At 50.5% G+C, this 16,808-nt stretch overlaps 7 protein-coding genes across 7 annotated transcripts; 3 read left to right on the forward strand and 4 right to left on the reverse strand.

Moving 5' to 3' along the window:
* Positions 1–81: 81 nt before the first annotated feature.
* BDR25DRAFT_322910 (uncharacterized protein) lies at positions 82–1,874 on the forward strand (the record flags this gene model as incomplete). The annotated part of the gene is made up of 6 exons (XM_033692068.1): positions 82–171; positions 223–294; positions 346–432; positions 481–612; positions 661–1,512; positions 1,566–1,874. 6 exons carry the CDS (start codon positions 82–84, stop codon positions 1,872–1,874), a joined length of 1,542 nt encoding a protein of 513 aa, XP_033551590.1.
* A 326-nt stretch (positions 1,875–2,200) lies between these two features.
* Positions 2,201–5,767, forward strand: BDR25DRAFT_111755 (uncharacterized protein). Its single transcript, XM_033683583.1, has 7 exons — positions 2,201–2,425; positions 2,486–2,803; positions 2,869–3,060; positions 3,108–3,442; positions 3,494–3,779; positions 3,841–4,618; positions 4,692–5,767. The coding sequence occupies exons 1-7, from the start codon at positions 2,309–2,311 to the stop codon at positions 5,555–5,557; spliced, it is 2,892 nt and encodes a 963-aa protein (XP_033551591.1). The 5' UTR covers positions 2,201–2,308; the 3' UTR covers positions 5,558–5,767.
* A 616-nt stretch (positions 5,768–6,383) lies between these two features.
* On the reverse strand, positions 6,384–7,708 carry BDR25DRAFT_111750 (SWIB-domain-containing protein). Its single transcript, XM_033683582.1, has 5 exons — positions 7,610–7,708; positions 7,410–7,549; positions 6,860–7,351; positions 6,754–6,804; positions 6,384–6,658 (listed from the first exon to the last, which is right to left on the reverse strand). The coding sequence occupies exons 1-5, from the start codon at positions 7,614–7,616 to the stop codon at positions 6,473–6,475; spliced, it is 876 nt and encodes a 291-aa protein (XP_033551592.1). The 5' UTR covers positions 7,617–7,708; the 3' UTR covers positions 6,384–6,472.
* Positions 7,709–8,187: 479 nt separating this feature from the next.
* On the reverse strand, positions 8,188–11,218 carry BDR25DRAFT_255154 (uncharacterized protein). Its single transcript, XM_033686340.1, has 3 exons — positions 10,981–11,218; positions 8,552–10,931; positions 8,188–8,495 (listed from the first exon to the last, which is right to left on the reverse strand). The coding sequence occupies exons 1-3, from the start codon at positions 11,096–11,098 to the stop codon at positions 8,225–8,227; spliced, it is 2,769 nt and encodes a 922-aa protein (XP_033551593.1). The 5' UTR covers positions 11,099–11,218; the 3' UTR covers positions 8,188–8,224.
* A 283-nt stretch (positions 11,219–11,501) lies between these two features.
* On the reverse strand, positions 11,502–12,521 carry BDR25DRAFT_301396 (uncharacterized protein). Its single transcript, XM_033689561.1, has 3 exons — positions 12,243–12,521; positions 12,064–12,193; positions 11,502–12,011 (listed from the first exon to the last, which is right to left on the reverse strand). Exons 1-3 carry the CDS (start codon positions 12,321–12,323, stop codon positions 11,704–11,706), a joined length of 519 nt encoding a protein of 172 aa, XP_033551594.1. The 5' UTR covers positions 12,324–12,521; the 3' UTR covers positions 11,502–11,703.
* A 1,794-nt stretch (positions 12,522–14,315) lies between these two features.
* On the reverse strand, positions 14,316–15,017 carry BDR25DRAFT_301397 (uncharacterized protein). The gene has a single exon (XM_033689562.1). It carries the CDS (start codon positions 14,585–14,587, stop codon positions 14,426–14,428), a length of 162 nt encoding a protein of 53 aa, XP_033551595.1. The 5' UTR covers positions 14,588–15,017; the 3' UTR covers positions 14,316–14,425.
* A 429-nt stretch (positions 15,018–15,446) lies between these two features.
* On the forward strand, positions 15,447–16,008 carry BDR25DRAFT_111794 (uncharacterized protein). The gene has a single exon (XM_033683584.1). It carries the CDS (start codon positions 15,615–15,617, stop codon positions 15,912–15,914), a length of 300 nt encoding a protein of 99 aa, XP_033551596.1. The 5' UTR covers positions 15,447–15,614; the 3' UTR covers positions 15,915–16,008.
* The last annotated feature ends 800 nt before the right edge of the window (positions 16,009–16,808 follow it).

Consider the following 16,808-nt stretch of genomic DNA (forward strand, 5'->3'; position numbering starts at 1 on the left):
CCTTCCACTGAGAAGCCGTACTACATCACGACGCCGATATTCTACGTCAATGCCCCCCCTCATATCGGCCACCTTTATACTATGGTCCTTACGGATATACTCAAACGATGGCAGCAATTGAAGGGAAATAAGGCTATACTGTGCACCGGCACCGATGAACACGGTCTGAAAGTAATTGCGAAACCCCCAGGCCTACCCATGTCTATTCTAACATCATCCAAGGTCCAGCAAGCTTCTGCAAAAGCGGGTATTGACCCGAAACCGTTTTGCGACAAAGGCTCCGAGATTTTTAAAGTACGATGTAGTGGTCCCTGACAAAAAGTGCACCAACTCACATCACTCGAGGAACTTGCACGAAAAGCCGACGTTACGAACGATCATTTTGCCCGGACAACGGATAAAGAACACAAGGATGCCGTGGGTTATGCTTGGGTATGACAAGGATGCCATTGAGCTGGGCATCGAGCTGATCTTGGATAGTTTCTATTGCAAGAGAAGGGTTATATATATACATCGCAACATGACGGTTGGTATTCTATCACTGACGAAGCATTTTACCCTCAATCTGCGGTTCAGTTGTACCTTGATCCTCCCACGGGCAGGAAAATCATGGTAAGTAGTCATCAAGGCGAGATTCCCCTAAAACTGACCACCGTCGAGACTTCGATCGAAACTGGTAGTGAGGTGGAGTGGTCTTCTGAGAAGAACTACCATTTTCGTCTCTCTGCTTTCCGGGACCCTCTTCTCGAGTTCTACAAAGCAAATCCCTCTTGGATATCACCAGAACATCGCATGAAGGAGGTTGTGGAAGCCGTGGAGTCCGGCCTCGAGGATCTATCTATTTCGCGTCCCTCTAGTCGTCTTACCTGGGGCATTCGGGTCCCACATGACGAGACCCAAACCATCTACGTTTGGCTCGATGCTCTTATGAATTATGTCAACAAAGTAGGCTATCCCTGGCAACCTGGCTTGGAGAGTGTCGGAGGCTGGCCTGCGGACTGCCATGTCATTGGTAAAGATATTATGCGCTTTCACTGTGTCTACTGGCCCGCCTTTCTCATGGCGCTCGGCCTCCCCTTACCGAAGCAGATCCTCACTCACGGCCACTGGACGCTTGGTGGTTCAAAGATGTCCAAATCAACTGGCAAGGTTGTCGACCCTTTCAATGCTCTTGATAGATTTGGACCGGACGTCATGCGCTTCTATCTAGCACATGACGGTGGCCTTACACAGGATGCAGATTACGATAACATCCGCATTATCCAAATGTATAACAAGTTTTTAAACGATTCTCTTGGCAATCTAGTCTCTCGGATTGTGCGAGGAAAACGCTGGAGCGTTCGAGGAGCCATTGAGAGAGTCGGTGATAAGTTAGAAGAGGGTTGTCAAGAAGGTCCGGGCTCACGGTTCTACAAGAATACATTGTGCTCGATGGCAACCGACGTTGAAGCGGCGATAGAGTCATATGATCCGCGCAAGGCAGTTCGCCTCCTAGCAGAGTTTGTACGCGGTGTAAGTGTTCGATCCCAACCTTTCAACCCGATACATGTTCTTACCATTGCTAGACAAACCAATTCCTTCAGATGTCGGCGCCGTGGAGCAAAATCTTGCCCTATGCCTCAGGCAATCCTGGCGAAGAAGTCGACAAGATCATTTTCCTCGCCTCCGAGGGTATCCGCATCTCTGGTATTCTGCTGCAGCCATACATGCCCAATAAAGCAAAACACCTGCTTGATATGCTGGGCGTCGACGACTCGCGTAGAACGTTCGAGTATTGTCGGCCTGGGTGCGACATGGAATACGGGACGCCTATGGTTGACTTAGGTACCTCGTATCAGGGTGTGCTCTTTCCACCATTGGCGAGCGAAGAGTAGCATGATGAGTGATCACATTATATCTTTACTGGATGGACTTGGTGTATGGTTGGGCTCCAGGACATAGGAGAAGGAACTACTAAGATAGGAAAACTGTATTATATGTAGTATAGGTTATTACACTGAACGCAACCCACATATATTCCTTAAATGCACTAGACCGTGTTGATCTAGTTGTCACAACTGGTGTTAGTGCCATGGCGGTGATTATGCAAATATGTTATTCAGGATGAAAGCAGGCGCGAGGCGGGCGAAGGAAGGTTTACACGAGCCTCGGTTTGACCTTCTCGAAGTGAGGCACTTTCTACAACTCGACGCAGTTCTCACTCTCCACGAAATTTCAACACCAACTTGTTATTCCGTCGTTATTATATTATATATTTGATTCCGGCTGACACTCATTCCCGATCAAGGCAGTCACGCCAACCGTCGCCATGGCGCTCAACTGGGAGAAGCTCAACAAGCTGCGGCGTGACTACCCAAAACCAAAATTCGCTTTGGCTGAAATCGGCAGACAACTCAAAAAGCGGCATAATGACCCCTACCTCCTGGTATCGTCGCATACCCTATCCTCTGCGCTATCTCGACTTTGGGCTAATGGCTTGGCATAGTCGTGGAAAGCAGATATCTGGCTTCAGATGGGGATCGCAGCACCCCAGGTTCTCGAGGATATCTTGATACCGTTGTGTACACGACAGCCACCAACAACGGATCCCAGCTTACTTAGCTATATCTACTTCGTTATCTTAGAGGCAACAAGGATTGCGAATATTCCTAATTCGTCAAATCTGTCTTCTGCGGGTGACGCAGCCCTCAAGGCTTGGCATAGCGCAGCTAAGTCTCTCCATAGTCGGAAAGCTAGGCTGGACTTATGGTCCAAGTTGTTTGTGACGGCTATGGAAGAGGACTGTTGGGAAGACGTGAGATGGGTACGTCACCCACGATCATTTGTTCTTCCATTACCCATTGTGCCCTTAGTACTGATTCTTGATAGAGTGTCACCCAAGCTTTACAAGAAAACCCCCAGTATAAGAAGAGAGCTGCCTTTGCACTTATTCTTGCCAATCAACTAGCATATGAGAAAAAGTGTGCCTCATCTGAAGCGATCTCGCCCGCCGTTGAAATCCAGAAACGGGTTGCACATCAAAAGATGCTGCAGGCATTCCAAAACACAACGAAATCTCCGGTAAACCCTTTATTCATATTGAAAACATCCATCTAATCGCATAACAGAACGATCCGGTTCGGATACAAGACAGTAGGGATGTGCGATTTATGGCACAAATCTTTGAACGGCAGAAGCTTGGTCTCGAATTAACCCAGCTTTGGAGTGACGCACCAGATGCTATACGAAACATCATGGACGCAAATTTCATCGAGACCCAGCGCTTAATGTTTCGATCTTTGAAGGCAGAAGGGCAATGGCGGATACTCTACGCTAGAATGTTCGGGGCTGTTAAAGCGGCCATAGATGGTAACGCCAAAAGCGAGCTCCGAACTCTTGCGAGGAACTGGGAACTCTGGGGCAGCATGATTGAAGCCTTGTCCAGACTGTTCCCAGAGGCGAAGTACGTTGTCTCAGCCAAACTGGAGTTGTGACACTGAACTGACTTATGTAGGGCAAAGGCGATAGCAAATGATGAATTGCGATCGAGGATTGAAGGGATGGGATTCAATGGCCGAGATGAGGACCTCACGAAAATGGCTGTTGTTAGCTACGCCGACCGCAGGGAGTTGCTCGCCCTGTGCGAGGATTTCTGGGTCCACTTCCATCACACGAACGCATGTTTCCGTGATCTTCATCCTTTTGTTGCACGCCTAAGTCGACAAGAACAAGAGAAATTCCTGTGGACCATCACCCCGTCCCCAAAGGGATACATATCATATCCAGAGAACGTGTCTACTGTAAGGCTACAACGGTGTTAAGCCGGCATTGCACTCTCGATCCTCGCTAATCAACTGAAAGGCGTCGTTGAGAACTTGGCTCGATACGGAAATAAATGTCGCGCGATTTGATTACATGTTGAACATCTCACGAGCGAGAATGGATGAGACGCATAATTCGACGAATCTTCCAGAGCTTTTCGTGTGCAATGCAATCCGGCTTTACAAAATTGCCGCTCAAGTGCAAGAAGACCCATCCTTCAGATTTAGGCCTGGTTGGCTAGCTATAATGGCTATGCTGAAATTGCAAGAGCTTTATAATGCGTATCCAGAATTCCGAAGGGAGAAGGGACCATTGAGCGAAAAGGGGGATAGAGTACAAGCGCTAGTCCAAGCCGGTTTTCTCGCCCTCCACATGACTGCTGACGAAGCTGGGAAACAAGATCGTGGTTTGATCCTGCTCTCCACTCGACTACACACGGTCCTTGGCCTGGGCACCATCGCGTTTGACCAGTACCGCCATGCCCAGATCAAAGAAATCCTCAACGATACTCTGTCATACTTTCTCCTATCTCGGATATCACAAAGCCATCCTTTCGACTCCGTTGGAGAGACCCCTGCGTATCCCGATGCCGAGCTGGCCAAAGTTATTTCCACAATCCAGAGAATGGAGAACAGAGTGGGAGACTTTATTTACTCCGATTTAGAAAACTTCCAGTATGACCAAACATTCGAGCTCCTCCAATTCAAACAGAAACTCCGGTCGAGCGTGACGAAGCACCTCTGCTTGATTGAACGACGAAGGATTGCGCGACTAAAGGGTGAAATTGTAGATTCGTCGCTTGACTTCGACTTGGGCAGTACGTTCCATACCAACTTCGAACCCGAACACCCACTAGAAAAGCATACCTGCAGCTAACCACTCCTTCGTAGATTTCCGCAATATCTCGGACAACCGCGACTTCAGCGTTCTTCAGAATTACGAGTTTGAATCGGAGCAACTCAACTGGCAGACATGGCTCCACAACTACCCAAATATCGAATGGATCGTCGACTTTCTTCAGACACAGGAGAGAGCATGCATGCTGGCATTCCAAGAGCTTCGGTCCGAGCGTTTTCACGAGCAATTCCGCGAGGAAGTGACGGAATGGAAGAAGTCTAATTTGGTGGACAACTTCGCTCAAGTCGAAAGCTGGTTTTTAGCCGACTGGTCCAATGTCCTGGCCCTCGGAGACTGCCTCCGCGATACAAAGCGCATCACAGAATCCCCAAAGCATATGGCAGATGTGGAGGCAAGGTTCGACAACATCCTTCATTCTTTAAATTGTGCAGAGCTGCAATTCCAGCACGAAATGACAATCTCCAAAACAGCCCCATCTAATAACACCCCTGGAACTCACGTCCTAGAAAACCTAATGCCAACAGAAGGCTATCTCCAGTACTTCTTCGGCCAACTCGAACTCCTCCTCGTGTACGCCAAGCTCATCGACCAGGTCCGCAACTTCCACAAACTCTCCAAATTTCCCCCCTCTCGAGTGAAAAAGGAGAAGGTTTGGGTCGACAAAGTTGCTACAGCGATTCAAAACTGCTATACTGCGGTCCGAAACGCGGCGCAGAGCTATATCGATGCGCTGAGGGAGAGGGGGTTGGAGAGTGTGTTGAAGCATGCAAAGGCTGGGGTAGTGGGAGAGGCGTTGGTGGGGTTGATGGGGGAGGAGGAGATGAGGGGGTTTGCGAGGGAGTACGTGGAGTCGGCGGTGGATGCACTGGAGGGCGTTTTGAAGGTTAGAATTAAGTAGAGAGGAATGCTAGTTTTGGGTGGTTGTAGGTACTGAAGTGGCAATGGGCGCGGGGGTTAGCGTGGATTATTGAGCGAGCGGTTCTTAAGTCCTTATCCAAGCCCTTATCCCGTATGGATGAATAGTCGCGCTGGATACAACTGGGTAGATAATACAGTCCAGAGACACACCTCCAGTTCCGTCATCTCCACACTTCCTCGGTGATAATTACATTACACAAACTTACATCAATGATTGAACCTTCCCATTCTCATTCGTCTATAGGATCTAGCAGCAAGACCAAGCTCAAGCTCAAGCTCAAGCTCAACTCCAAGCTAGCAGCTACACTGAGTGCACTAAACTTTGGTAACTATCGTCCCCCCCGTCCCTCCGAATCTTGAACTCCAGCCTCTCTCCCCCAGCAATGACTCTCTCCGTGCATGCAACGCCCACGATTGCAAGAAATAAATTCGCTTCAATGATCCAGGAAACCCACCCTTCCCTTTTGCATTCCCAAGAAAACTCCGCTGTGTTGTGGTGTATGTGTGCGTGCAACTCGTAATAAGATATAATCACTATGATTACGTAGGGCTTTGACTCGGATCAGATCAGAAGCAAAGACTTAAAGAAGATGAGACCGGAGAACCATAGTCCAACCCACCAAGTCTTATGTTGTGGCGGCAGGCGTGGAGAATGCCGGTCCAAGACGCGCCAAATTTCAGAACTAAAAAGAGATCGAGAAACACCGTAGATCGCCATGCTGCTGAATGTGAGAGAAATTGAACACTGTGAAAAGATGAAATAAGGTGCCGTGAGAAACGCGGAGAACCGGTTCCAGTCATAAATAGCGTGGGAGACATGCTGTGAGTCTTGAATGACTCTTGTAGTGGAGAGAGAGGGCTCACGAAAGACGCACTCTACAGCATCGTGTCCATACTACTCGTCCTGGGCGTACAGATTCTGGTTCAGAATCTTGTTCATGGTGAACATGTGCACACGGTCTTGCTTGAAGACGGCTCGCATGGCTTCGTCGCACCGGATCTGCCGCTTGTCATTTGGGTCTTGTAAGTCTCGCTCCTTGACGTATTCCCAGATCTTCTTGACGGTTTGGGGTCGTGAGAGCTGACGTGTGTTAGTAAGCGAGAGAGGACTTGCGGTGAAGAGTTATGCCGCATGCGTCAGGAACAGGGGAAATGGGAAATGGGAGATTGACATACGCTGGTCTCTCCTAGGAGCTCCGACAGCGGCGCTGATAGTGTCATTGGCTTCTGTAGAGATTGTTAGCTTCCGAGTCCCTCGAGCACAATGCTATGGGAGACATACGTGAAAACCCCCTGTCCGCTTTACCTCCTTCTTCTCTGCTCCACTGCCCGAGCCAATATCACTATCATCCTCTTCCTTGACCTTATTCGCGCTCTTCTTCTTTCCACTCTTCTTCTTCGCCGCTGGTACTCGCTTCTTCGTATTCCCACCCCTTGTGCTCCTCGCCCTCGACTTCAGATTCTCCTCGGCCTGCAATCTGGCCGCATATGCCGCATCGTCCTCCTCAATACTCTTATTCTTCTTTTGTTTCTTTTTTGGCGCGCTCTGTTCTAGTTCTGACACTGCTGACTCGTCGTCGGGAGTGCGCTTCTTGGAGTTTGCAGCGCTAGCGCTACCCTCGGAGCTATCGGCTGCAGGCGCTTTGGTGCCGTTTGTGGCAGGAATTGCTCGCTCGATGGTGGGGATGGGCTCTGCGGGTTCGGGGTCGGGGGGGCCGTTGCGCTCACTGTTGAATTTGTCGAAGCGCGCCATGATGAGGGCCGTAACTTGCTCCTGAAATTACATTTCAGCATAGTCCAGAGATAGTACAGAATAATAGAGCAAGATATACCTTCTGGTGGGAGATATCATAGTCGACCTTTTCCTGCAGGCCCTTCCGTATGCGCTTGGCGGAGATGGTGTTTAGATCGCTGGCGGCAAGGATGCTGTCAATGATGGCCGAGTACGACGCCTCGACTTCCGGGGGGAGAGCTGGATACATGTCGGGTCAGCGCTGTTCCGAAAGCTGCGATAGTGAGCAGGAAGACCTACAAGTCATGGTGGCTGGCGATCTTCAAGCTCCGCTCGCCGCTCGAGAGCAGGGAAGGGACCGAAAAGGTAGAAATAAGTTGCCAGACGTCGATCGGAGAATATTCCCGTCGGCGTGAACCTGCCGCGGCCCGGACTTCGAGACGTGGTGGACGTGGATCGGAAGAGACAGTTGGATGGCAGGATGGTGATCAGATGGCTTCAAAAGGGTATGTGGTAAATGCTCTGGTGGGGGCAGCGGCTCGTATTCCGCAGAAGCAGCGGGAGATTGTGTCACAGCGCGACAAGAGAAAAGCTAAATTGGGGCAGGCGAGAGTTTTGGTGAAGGCAGCATCAGTGAACGAGAGAAGGCCGGCTTGCATGCTCCGTGCGTGTGCGCGTGCGACAAGTGAAGGTGAAGATGCACTGTTGGTTGGAGGTGACGCTACAGGAACCAGCCAATCTAGGACCATGCTGGCCTTGAGCCGGGCTTGAGCCGGGAGGAGGCTGGGGAACCGCATCAACCACCTGCAGCCACCCACAATCGCTCCCACCGAGAGGAACCACCACAGCATGCTTTGTCTGAAGAGACAATGAATTTGGGCACCTTGAATTTGAATCTGAATCTGACGCGGCTATTCACATCACGGCGCATCCGACGCCGTACATTTGCCTCTCCACCTCTCGCTTGAGCTGGTACCAATCAGCCCTACGCTCCGCGAACTCATACACTTCTTCAGCCCTAAAGATCCCATGATACCGGTCTGAGTCAGCAATGATTGTTGCAATGTCTTTTGCGTGGTCCGGCGCAATCAAGTAGATTTGTGATAGTTCCCGCAGTGCGGTGAAATACTGCGTCAGCGATTTGTTGCGCAGCGATGCAATGTATGTGTTGTAGGCGTTCATGTCGCTGTCCCAAGTCAGGAAAAGGAACTCTGCAGGGGGTGATCCCAGTTGAAAGCTTACCTGATGAGCTTGATTGCGCCGTCAACACTGATTCTTTGCCGCTTGAGATGTTTGCATAATGCAGTAAATAGACGCAATCCGACCTCCTGGTTGAAGACGTCTAGCACGTTCTTGTCTGTGCTCCCTACGAGCATGCTGGTGTGCGACGACACAATATCAACTACTTTACTCGCGGTATGGCTAGGGCCAATGTCAAGCATCTCCACTGTCCCGTCTGCGCCCGGTGTAGGATTGAAGTCCGTCGGCAGTTGCGTTGTTCCACACAGGAATTCAACCTCATCCATAAGCACATCAATGCCCTTGTTCAGACCAGCAGCGACCCGCTCATCGAGCATCTGCTCAAATTTTTTCTTTTCCTTGCATGCTGGACTCAGAAAATCATCCCGATCGGTCAAATTGGCGGCCACTAATTCTTGAAGGTAGAACACATCTACCATCTGCTGAATCAAATCGCCCACGTTCACCAGTTCGAGGAAAGCAACAAGCGGCGCAACCCCTTGCTTGCTGTGATCGGCAACCTCTCGCGGTTTGTATTCTGACAAGTGATTGACCGCCTTGTCAAAGCCGGGCTTAATATGACGACCCCCAAGGATTTGGAGAAGCGCGAGGAAGATGTTTTCGCATTGCTCCTTTGCTTCTTCGCCAGACTGGCCACCAAGCCGCACAAACCGCGCTGCTCGCTCTAGGCTCGATTTAGCTGTATGTATAAGGTTCAATGCCACCTCAATACTGAATAACGAACGAATGCCTTCTAAACGGGAATTCATGATAGCTGCTTTGGCAGCAAGCTCTGTGGTTGGAGCTTCTAGGGGACGTGGAGAAGTAGAGCGTTCACCGGGGATAGGCGTGCTCGATCTCGAGGGTGTGTTTAACGCATCGCCATTCATACCGAGTGCAGCAGGTGCTGGTTTACTTGAACCTCCAATTGTGGGAAGAACATTGACAGGCATCATCACCACCTTTTTAAAAGACGTGAGAAAATCTTTCTTTGCTGCTTGGCGGCTGACATTCGACATAAAGAACGTTTCCGTCGACTGTTCTTCGTCTGTCAACCGCTTCTCCCAGACTTCCACCTCAGCAGCCGATTTTCGTTTGAAGAAATCTAGCTCTTCTTGAAGGTATAGGTCGATATGAGGTTCGAAACACCGGGACACAATGTGCATTACATCTTCTTTGAAATTCGGCTTTGAGCCTTTCGTCGGCTTGAGAGAAATAGCGAATTGAAGAGCTTGCTCATAGATACCTGCCACGGCTTTGAGATATATCTCGATGCTGGCATCGTGAGCTTCATCGAAGAGTGAGGTTATGTATTCCGATATGATATCTTCTCCAACGCGGTCTACGAAGGGGAGTAGCACATCGATTGAGGAGGGGAAAACGCGATCAATGATGGCGGCTTCGTCGTTCAAGGATATGGCGAGGCCTTTGAAAAAGTCGTGCGATGGCCTTGATGAAATGTGACCAGGACCAGCGTGTCGCAAACAATCCGCAGGATTCCCCAGCTTCTCCTTATCCAACATCAGTGGGTGATTGTGGATGTAGGAATCCACCCCTGCAGCTCCTCCATTCAAGGTGACTAAAACGTGGGCATATTTCTTCATCCGACCATCGAGGTCTTTTGTCTCAAATCCTTGCTCAAACTCTCGGAGGACGGCGTTCTCGAAAATACCTATCATAGTCTCCAACTTCTCTTCCCGCTGATGCCATCCCTGGGCAGAGTCGCTCTTCGCGAACGTCTGCAGCTGTGCTAGCATCTGCGCTTGTTGCTCAGGGTCTCGATATGTCCGAAAAAGGACGGGATCTGTATGGCTCCTCGACCGGGCGAGATCGAAGTAGAACGGCGCCAGTGCGCCGTATATTTTCCCATACTCTTGCCTAGCCATCCCCCTGATGGATCGAGCTCGCGATAGAATTTTTAGCGCAATATTTGGATCAAGCGGGGGTACTTGCGGACGGGCCGAAACATTCGAGGGAGATGATAAAGTCATGTCGTCGAAACCCTTGTCTAGTGTGGTAGCCCTGGGCCTGACCTTTCGATCCACAGATTTCCGCTGCATTTCTTCCTCTAGTCCAGCGTCAAAAAGGGTCACGCTGGTTTTACGTTCGCCTTCGCTGCCTCCAGCAATACCATTAACACTACTATTCGGCCCCGCATCTGCGTTCCGTGCTTCTTCATCTTTGGCCCGCTGAGCCTCCATCTTTTTCCTCATTGCCTCCTCGAATCTTTGACGAGCTTCGATGTCGTTCCAGCACCCCATGGTTTTCAGTCGCTGGATCCATCGCGTGTCATCGTAGACCATCTCCTGCATTCGTTTCGAAGTCCGAGCGAATCTGAACATATCTGGGACGGGCAGGTAGTCGAGGATCGTGTTGATGAGCTCTGTATCTTTTAGTTCAAAGTCCGTTATAACCTGCTAGGGTGTGTATACCTGCGGGCAATACCGCCTTCGAATCCAGGAGCTGCGTGGTCCGCAGCGAATCCAGGACATGTTGCCTCGACTGCTGGGCCGGAGGCAGGGCTCGCTTGAAGTTGGACTTGGTCGTCATTCTAGGCTGCCTGAAGGTATGGGAGCAATTTGTCCTATACAAGAGGCCATTTCTTCATCTTCGATATTGCAGAGAGGCCGATCGTGGGTGTCGCGTGGGGGAAGCGTTGTTTGATGAAGGAGGCACGTTTCCAAGTGCTGACGCGAGCCCGTCGTCCTCTGCATGGGCTTGAGGACACCAACGAATCCACACGCACGAGACCCGCTTTGGCGGTTACTTGCAGGGGTCTTTCACTTATCGATAAAATTGCACTTATTTGTGGATCAGAATAAGTTGTGACAATTTTCTTTCACAGGCACGAAGTGTCAAGTTACCGAAGAACCGATATCGTCACTCGACCCTTATCACAGCTCACCGGCGCCTGTATGCATTATGACTGGTAAAATAGTAACGCATTCATTATACGGTAGTGTATATATGCACTAAGAAGGGGAGCGTCTTCCAATTACTTCTATCCTCATTCTCTCTGTGACAAAAGTTTCACCTCCAGGAAAAACATCCGGTTGATGACCATCAACTATTTTAGTGTCCGATCCCAGATTCATGCAACAAGTATACCAACATCTTATATCTCCTATTATTTTCTCATGGCTTCTATCGTCCGTTTACAGCGCCGCCATTAATCCAGCGATGGCAACGCCCACCAAGCCTGCGCCAGCAGTCTGAAGAGGAGCGGCCCCAGTGCTCCCGGCCTGGGAAGGGGGCCCACTAGCAGCAGCCCCTGAAACTGAGGTCTTCGCTCCGGTAGACGCAGCTGAGGCACCAGAAGTGATGGCAGCGGTCACGTTACGGCTAGCCCCTGAGGCCGACGGAGCGGCCGTCGAGGCACCAGTCTGGCTGGCAGCGCAGGATGCAGATGTCGGCACAGAAACTTGGTATGCGTTACAAAGCTGGACAGCGACCTTGATGGTTGCTGATCGAGAGTGAGTCAGTAGTGGGCGAGCAAATTGCAGCAGGATACTGACATTCTTGCTCTGTCGGGGTGCAGGTTTGGGAAACGCAGCATGAAAGCCCAGCGATCAATGCTGAGTTTGAGCAGACACATTTGAAGTCGAGAGCGTTGCAGCCGCCCAAGTTGTTGCCAAAGCATGTTTGCTGTTGTTCATTGAGCGATTGTCTTGCGAACTGATTCCAGCTAACTCACAGCGCATTTGGGAAGCTGGTCGAGTTGCGCCAGACCCAAAGAGCTCAATGTGGCGAGGAGAGCAACGACAGAGAGACGCATTGTGATCGCTGTGTGTTTGATAGACGCGCTCTGAACAAAAGCGAGTAGAGGTCAGAGTTGAGGCAAGAGCTGTACAGAGTTTACGCGGGTCGAGGATGCCGCAAGGACGATAAAGTTGCAGACGCAGGAGGGTCAAATAGATTAATGAGCTTCTAGACTGAGCTGGGCCAACTCTCTTGTGGTTGCGCTAGACAGGAGAAATGTCCGAAAACACGAGTCTAGCGAGAACCTCACAAAAGCGGCTCGACCATCGCGACCTGCTACACATCAAGGTTCTGAGTAGGAAGTGCCAACGTCGCTGCAGATGCCTTGTAGCGCGTCGCCATGGTCCAGTTGTTTGAATTCTCACAATTGAAGCTACGTGGTGAAGCTGTGGCAAGCAATGAGCTGCCCCCGCATTGGTGCCCCTGAGTCTGGTGATCATGGGCTCTGGGGTCGTGAGACCAACGGGAGGAACATTTGAATTCTGACATGCCTGAAGACTTCAATGGAATTTCAATATTTCGCTTCAAGCTTTTGTAATGGATAGTATGCGATATTTGTTTGGTAGGGAGTTTGGACGAGGCGTTCTCTCACCCAGCAGTCTTTGGCCCAGTTGTGCGGTTTATGGTTCAAACTGATGCAGGGGAAATATCTCTTTAGACAGGTTAGTTTGAGAAGCTAAGGAAGCTTCCTTCTCTAGGTACGGTAGGCAAACTTGGATTGTGATGTCCAACATCAATCTTTTTGTTCTGTCGTGGGCTTCCTGACTGTGTCGAACAGCTATCATGTGGAATAGGGGGATTGACGGAAAAGGAACTTCAAAGATCTGGCAAGAGTGTTGTCTGAAATTTCGGCCTCTTTAGAGACAGAGGCAGCCGCTCCGATCACACAGATGACATGAAAGGGTCTAAGTCAGTCTCTCACAGGCGAAATCACAGGTGCAGACCATCTTAGCATCCTCAGCATCCACACCATCACCACTTCACCAGAAGGCAAACTGAAGGGCCTGTGAAATCAAAAGCAATGTCCCCAAGAAGCAAGCATCGAGTCTGGCATCAGTTGCCATAGGCTGAACGTGCACTGCCCGAGGCTTCCAGATTGGTAGAGTTGGGCAAATCGCAGGGCTCTCCCCAAGGTGTGCTTTGCACACAAATGCCCTACTTTTGCCTTACCTGAGCACTCAGTCGTGATGTGAAGTCGACTGGAGGGCGCTGGCCAGGGCGCAGCAACAAATAGCAGTTGATGCAAGAGGGCGCAGAAGTTGGCCGCAAGATCTCTCCTGTCTCAGCGACGGGTCGTGTTTCGGGGAGGAGGAGGATGAAGCAGGCGGCCTGGTCGACAAGTTGCGTGAACTGGTCTACTTTGCGGCGAGAAAGCCTCTGTTCCTGCATCATAAGCGGGTTGTGCCCGACTGGACAGCGTGGCGCGCGCACCAGTGTGGCTCGTATGGATGCGACTTGCGACAACTGACAAAATGTCTAATTAGCCACAGTCACGAGCAACTGTGGCCAACATAAAGCGGTCGGTAGCATCGCTATGGCGACTGCTGCGTGAGGGCGACAAAAGGCGACATGGAGGGGCGCGAGATAGATCTTCCATGAAGCCCTCGGCATACATCATCAAACCCTGTCCAATCAGAAATGTGAGGCAAAGCTCCCGCCTAACCATTTTGGGCCCTGGCTCCATGTTCCACATTGACGTCGCCCTCTTGTCTCAGCCCGAATGCCTGCTGTTTAGCATCTTTTGAGACGCCGAAAATGAAGCGAAAACTTGTACCGCCTTCATTGGATATGATTGAGAGAATAATGGGCCAGAGTCTTCTCAGTCTTGTTATGTCCACTTTGAGTCACCGTAGGGTCCTTGTCCTGGCAGAGCTTCACTACTCTGCTCAGTGCGAGTAAGTAGGGCCAACGCACTTGGCCATTGCCCTCTTGCCTTTCCTCTGTGCGTTGCCCTGGGACCATGTGGATATATATTCACACTCACAGCTCAGAGGTCTATCTTAGTATTTAAAGAATACATCTGCAGTACCCAAAGTCCCTAAGTTCCAGCTTTAAAAGCATTGTTACCAAACTACCGCCGTGAATTCCATTTTACCTTCCATCATTCGGCCTCAGACATCATCTTCTCTGCCTGATAACTGAGAGCTTCAATCCTTCGTAGCTTAGCCCAACGAAGCCGCCCCCATACCTCAAGACGCCGGAAAACAATATGAGTCCAAAAAACCCTGACGCCGGCGCACAAACACGAGATGGTGGTGGCGCCGCTTTGTGAGCAGCCATATCGAAATGTTTGAGAGATTGAGAGCTGACTTTCTGTCCACAGTCCCGAAGAGTTCTCCGACTAAACCAGGAACCCAATTTGGAAAAGCCACAATCTCCACCAAGCGTCCTGCAACAACCCACCTCAGAGCACGTTTTCTTCGATGTTCTTTTCCTTCCTCTCAACACGAAGTTGTACGAACATTTCCATCCACCAGCCCACCGCCGCAACACGCGTATCATTTCCCATTTCTGTTTCCGTCGAGGTCTCAAATTTCAATTTCAACCAGATGTTGAAGGTTGACTGGTAGTACGCGCTGCCTCTTTTGGAACGCGCAGGGGCGCAGCCTGGCACAACACCCTTGTCCGTCCAGACAACACCAGCTAGACGTCTCGGGGAGGGCTGTGCGTCCGCCGGTCAAGAGCTTGCCAGCAAGGAGCAGTCTTGAACAATATTCGAAGGACCGGTGGCCGCTTTTTATCAACAGCAGCGACGATCACTTCGGAGCGATCCGGCGAGACCTTGAAGTGAGCCTTGGAGAAAGCCCAAGCCACAGTTGCGCTGCGCCACAACTTTCACAGCCGTGCAGGCAGCAAACCATTTCATTTCCACTTGGAATTCTCGCGGCCACACGTCTGCCTTCATGGTCGCCCCAAATGCCGGCCGGCCTCGAAGTCTTGCTGTCCCTGTGGCTTGGACACGGTGAATGACCCGGGGCTGCTTTCCAAGGCCCTCAGGCGCAAGTCACTCCCCAATTACACCGGCCTCATCCAGAATCTTGAGCTTCGAGAAGCGCGCTAGAAGCTTGGCTGCCTGTTTGCCGCCTGTTCGCCCTGTGCAAATCCGCAGCCCGCCCACCTCATTCGCTCGTTGCGGATGTGTCTTTCCCCTTTGGTCGGAGCGTATTGGACCTTGACAGAAAGATGAGTCTCGTCTTTCCGCCACGGCAATCGTCCCAGCGTCATAGCCAGGAAAAGGCAGATGGTGCCTGTACCTGAGAAGCTGAATATCAATTCATAAGGCATTTTTTGTGGTGGCGGCCTCAGGATGTCCCATTGTATAAATCTCCCTGTGCCTTGCCAACAAGACATTTCAAACTTACAGAAACAGCCCTCAAGTGTGCCTACATATCAATCAACAGGAGCCAAGACATACAGCCACACCTACACAACCAAACCACTTCTACTTGAAAGCATATTTTCCCTCCCACATCCTCACAATGAAAATCAATATCCCCACCCTCAACCTCAAAATCGCCAAAGACCCTCGGGACGGGGGAGCTCCACACCAAACAAAACTGATCCGATCCACATCATCTTCGGAAATGTTCCTATCCAAAGAGGGTAGCGGACCCACACCACGAGACGGTGGTTAACGATTCCAACTCAGATAGTATGTCGGCAAAGCAGCCTTCTACCTCATCCCTAAGCTAACCTATTCAAGGTTTTCTTCCATTATAACTCATGATGGATGTGTTGATGATTCTTCTATATCATCGGCGCCGGACGGCTCTCCAGTCAACCCACATCTCAAGCACGGAGAGACCTGACATTCCTTTCACCACTTATCACCCTCTTGTCGTTCAGTACTTCTCGAATCGTCACTCCTGTTTCCTGCTTCGACCAATACCTTGGGGTTTCTTCGACATCTTCGTATCAGATCGGTTGTGCTGCAGCGTTTGGTAATGCATTAGTATTTGGCGTTGGGATTTTGCGAATCGATTGTGTTCTCTAAACCGTGCTACATATCAACGGAACGGTTGTGTGAACAACAATGGACACATTAGGCTACGGGTATGGATATGGGATTGCATTGATGGCGTTCATAGAATGACAGCGCAACGCTCAAGTCGTCAGAGGGTTTCTCGGGCAACGATTGTTCCGGCTGTAAGACTAACATTGGGACGGCGCGGGATGGGTTGGTTCTTTCTGTACAATATCTGCTGTTTACTGTTTCGTGTTTCTGCCGTGTACGATACTGAGAATGGAGTGGAGATAATTAGAAGAATTTCGACGAAAAAAGACCTTCTCCAACAAAAAGATCCGGACCTGCATGTCACAAGTCTTGGCAATCCCTCGCTTACACAACTTGTCTTTGCTTCTGCAGCGAGTCTCGTCGTGGCACAGCTCGATAACATCACCTCATGGCCACACCCTGCAGCCTTCCAAGGCAACGTCGCGAGTGATATTCTACCAAAGCCGCACGCAACACAGTCAACAATTTCCCCGCGGTCAGCATGAC

The sequence above is a fragment of the Lindgomyces ingoldianus genome (genome assembly GCF_010093535.1).
Source record: "Lindgomyces ingoldianus strain ATCC 200398 unplaced genomic scaffold BDR25scaffold_6, whole genome shotgun sequence".
NCBI classification, from domain to species: domain Eukaryota; kingdom Fungi; phylum Ascomycota; class Dothideomycetes; order Pleosporales; family Lindgomycetaceae; genus Lindgomyces; species Lindgomyces ingoldianus.

Bases quoted from the DNA above. Each gene is read 5' to 3' on its own strand.
- BDR25DRAFT_301397 (XM_033689562.1), bottom strand. From the start codon at position 14,587: ATGGCTGCTCACAAAGCGGCGCCACCACCATCTCGTGTTTGTGCGCCG.
- BDR25DRAFT_111794 (XM_033683584.1), top strand. From the start codon at position 15,615: ATGTCCCATTGTATAAATCTCCCTGTGCCTTGCCAACAAGACATTTCA.
- BDR25DRAFT_301396 (XM_033689561.1), bottom strand. From the start codon at position 12,323: ATGCGTCTCTCTGTCGTTGCTCTCCTCGCCACATTGAGCTCTTTGGGT. The intron at 12,194-12,242 runs GTGAGTTAGCTG...AATGAACAACAG, and splicing joins ACCAGCTTCCCAAATGCGCT to CAAACATGCTTTGGCAACAA. The intron at 12,012-12,063 runs GTCAGTATCCTG...ACTCTCGATCAG, and splicing joins CACCCCGACAGAGCAAGAAT to CAACCATCAAGGTCGCTGTC.
- BDR25DRAFT_111755 (XM_033683583.1), top strand. From the start codon at position 2,309: ATGGCGCTCAACTGGGAGAAGCTCAACAAGCTGCGGCGTGACTACCCA. The intron at 2,804-2,868 runs GTACGTCACCCA...GATTCTTGATAG, and splicing joins GTTGGGAAGACGTGAGATGG to AGTGTCACCCAAGCTTTACA. The intron at 3,443-3,493 runs GTACGTTGTCTC...TGACTTATGTAG, and splicing joins AGACTGTTCCCAGAGGCGAA to GGCAAAGGCGATAGCAAATG.
- BDR25DRAFT_111750 (XM_033683582.1), bottom strand. The intron at 6,805-6,859 runs GTATGTCTCCCA...CAATCTCTACAG, and splicing joins AGCGGACAGGGGGTTTTCAC to AAGCCAATGACACTATCAGC. The intron at 6,659-6,753 runs GTATGTCAATCT...AACACACGTCAG, and splicing joins AGCTCCTAGGAGAGACCAGC to CTCTCACGACCCCAAACCGT.
- BDR25DRAFT_255154 (XM_033686340.1), bottom strand. From the start codon at position 11,098: ATGACGACCAAGTCCAACTTCAAGCGAGCCCTGCCTCCGGCCCAGCAG. The intron at 10,932-10,980 runs GTATACACACCC...TAAAAGATACAG, and splicing joins GAAGGCGGTATTGCCCGCAG to AGCTCATCAACACGATCCTC. The intron at 8,496-8,551 runs GTAAGCTTTCAA...GACTTGGGACAG, and splicing joins GGCGCAATCAAGCTCATCAG to CGACATGAACGCCTACAACA.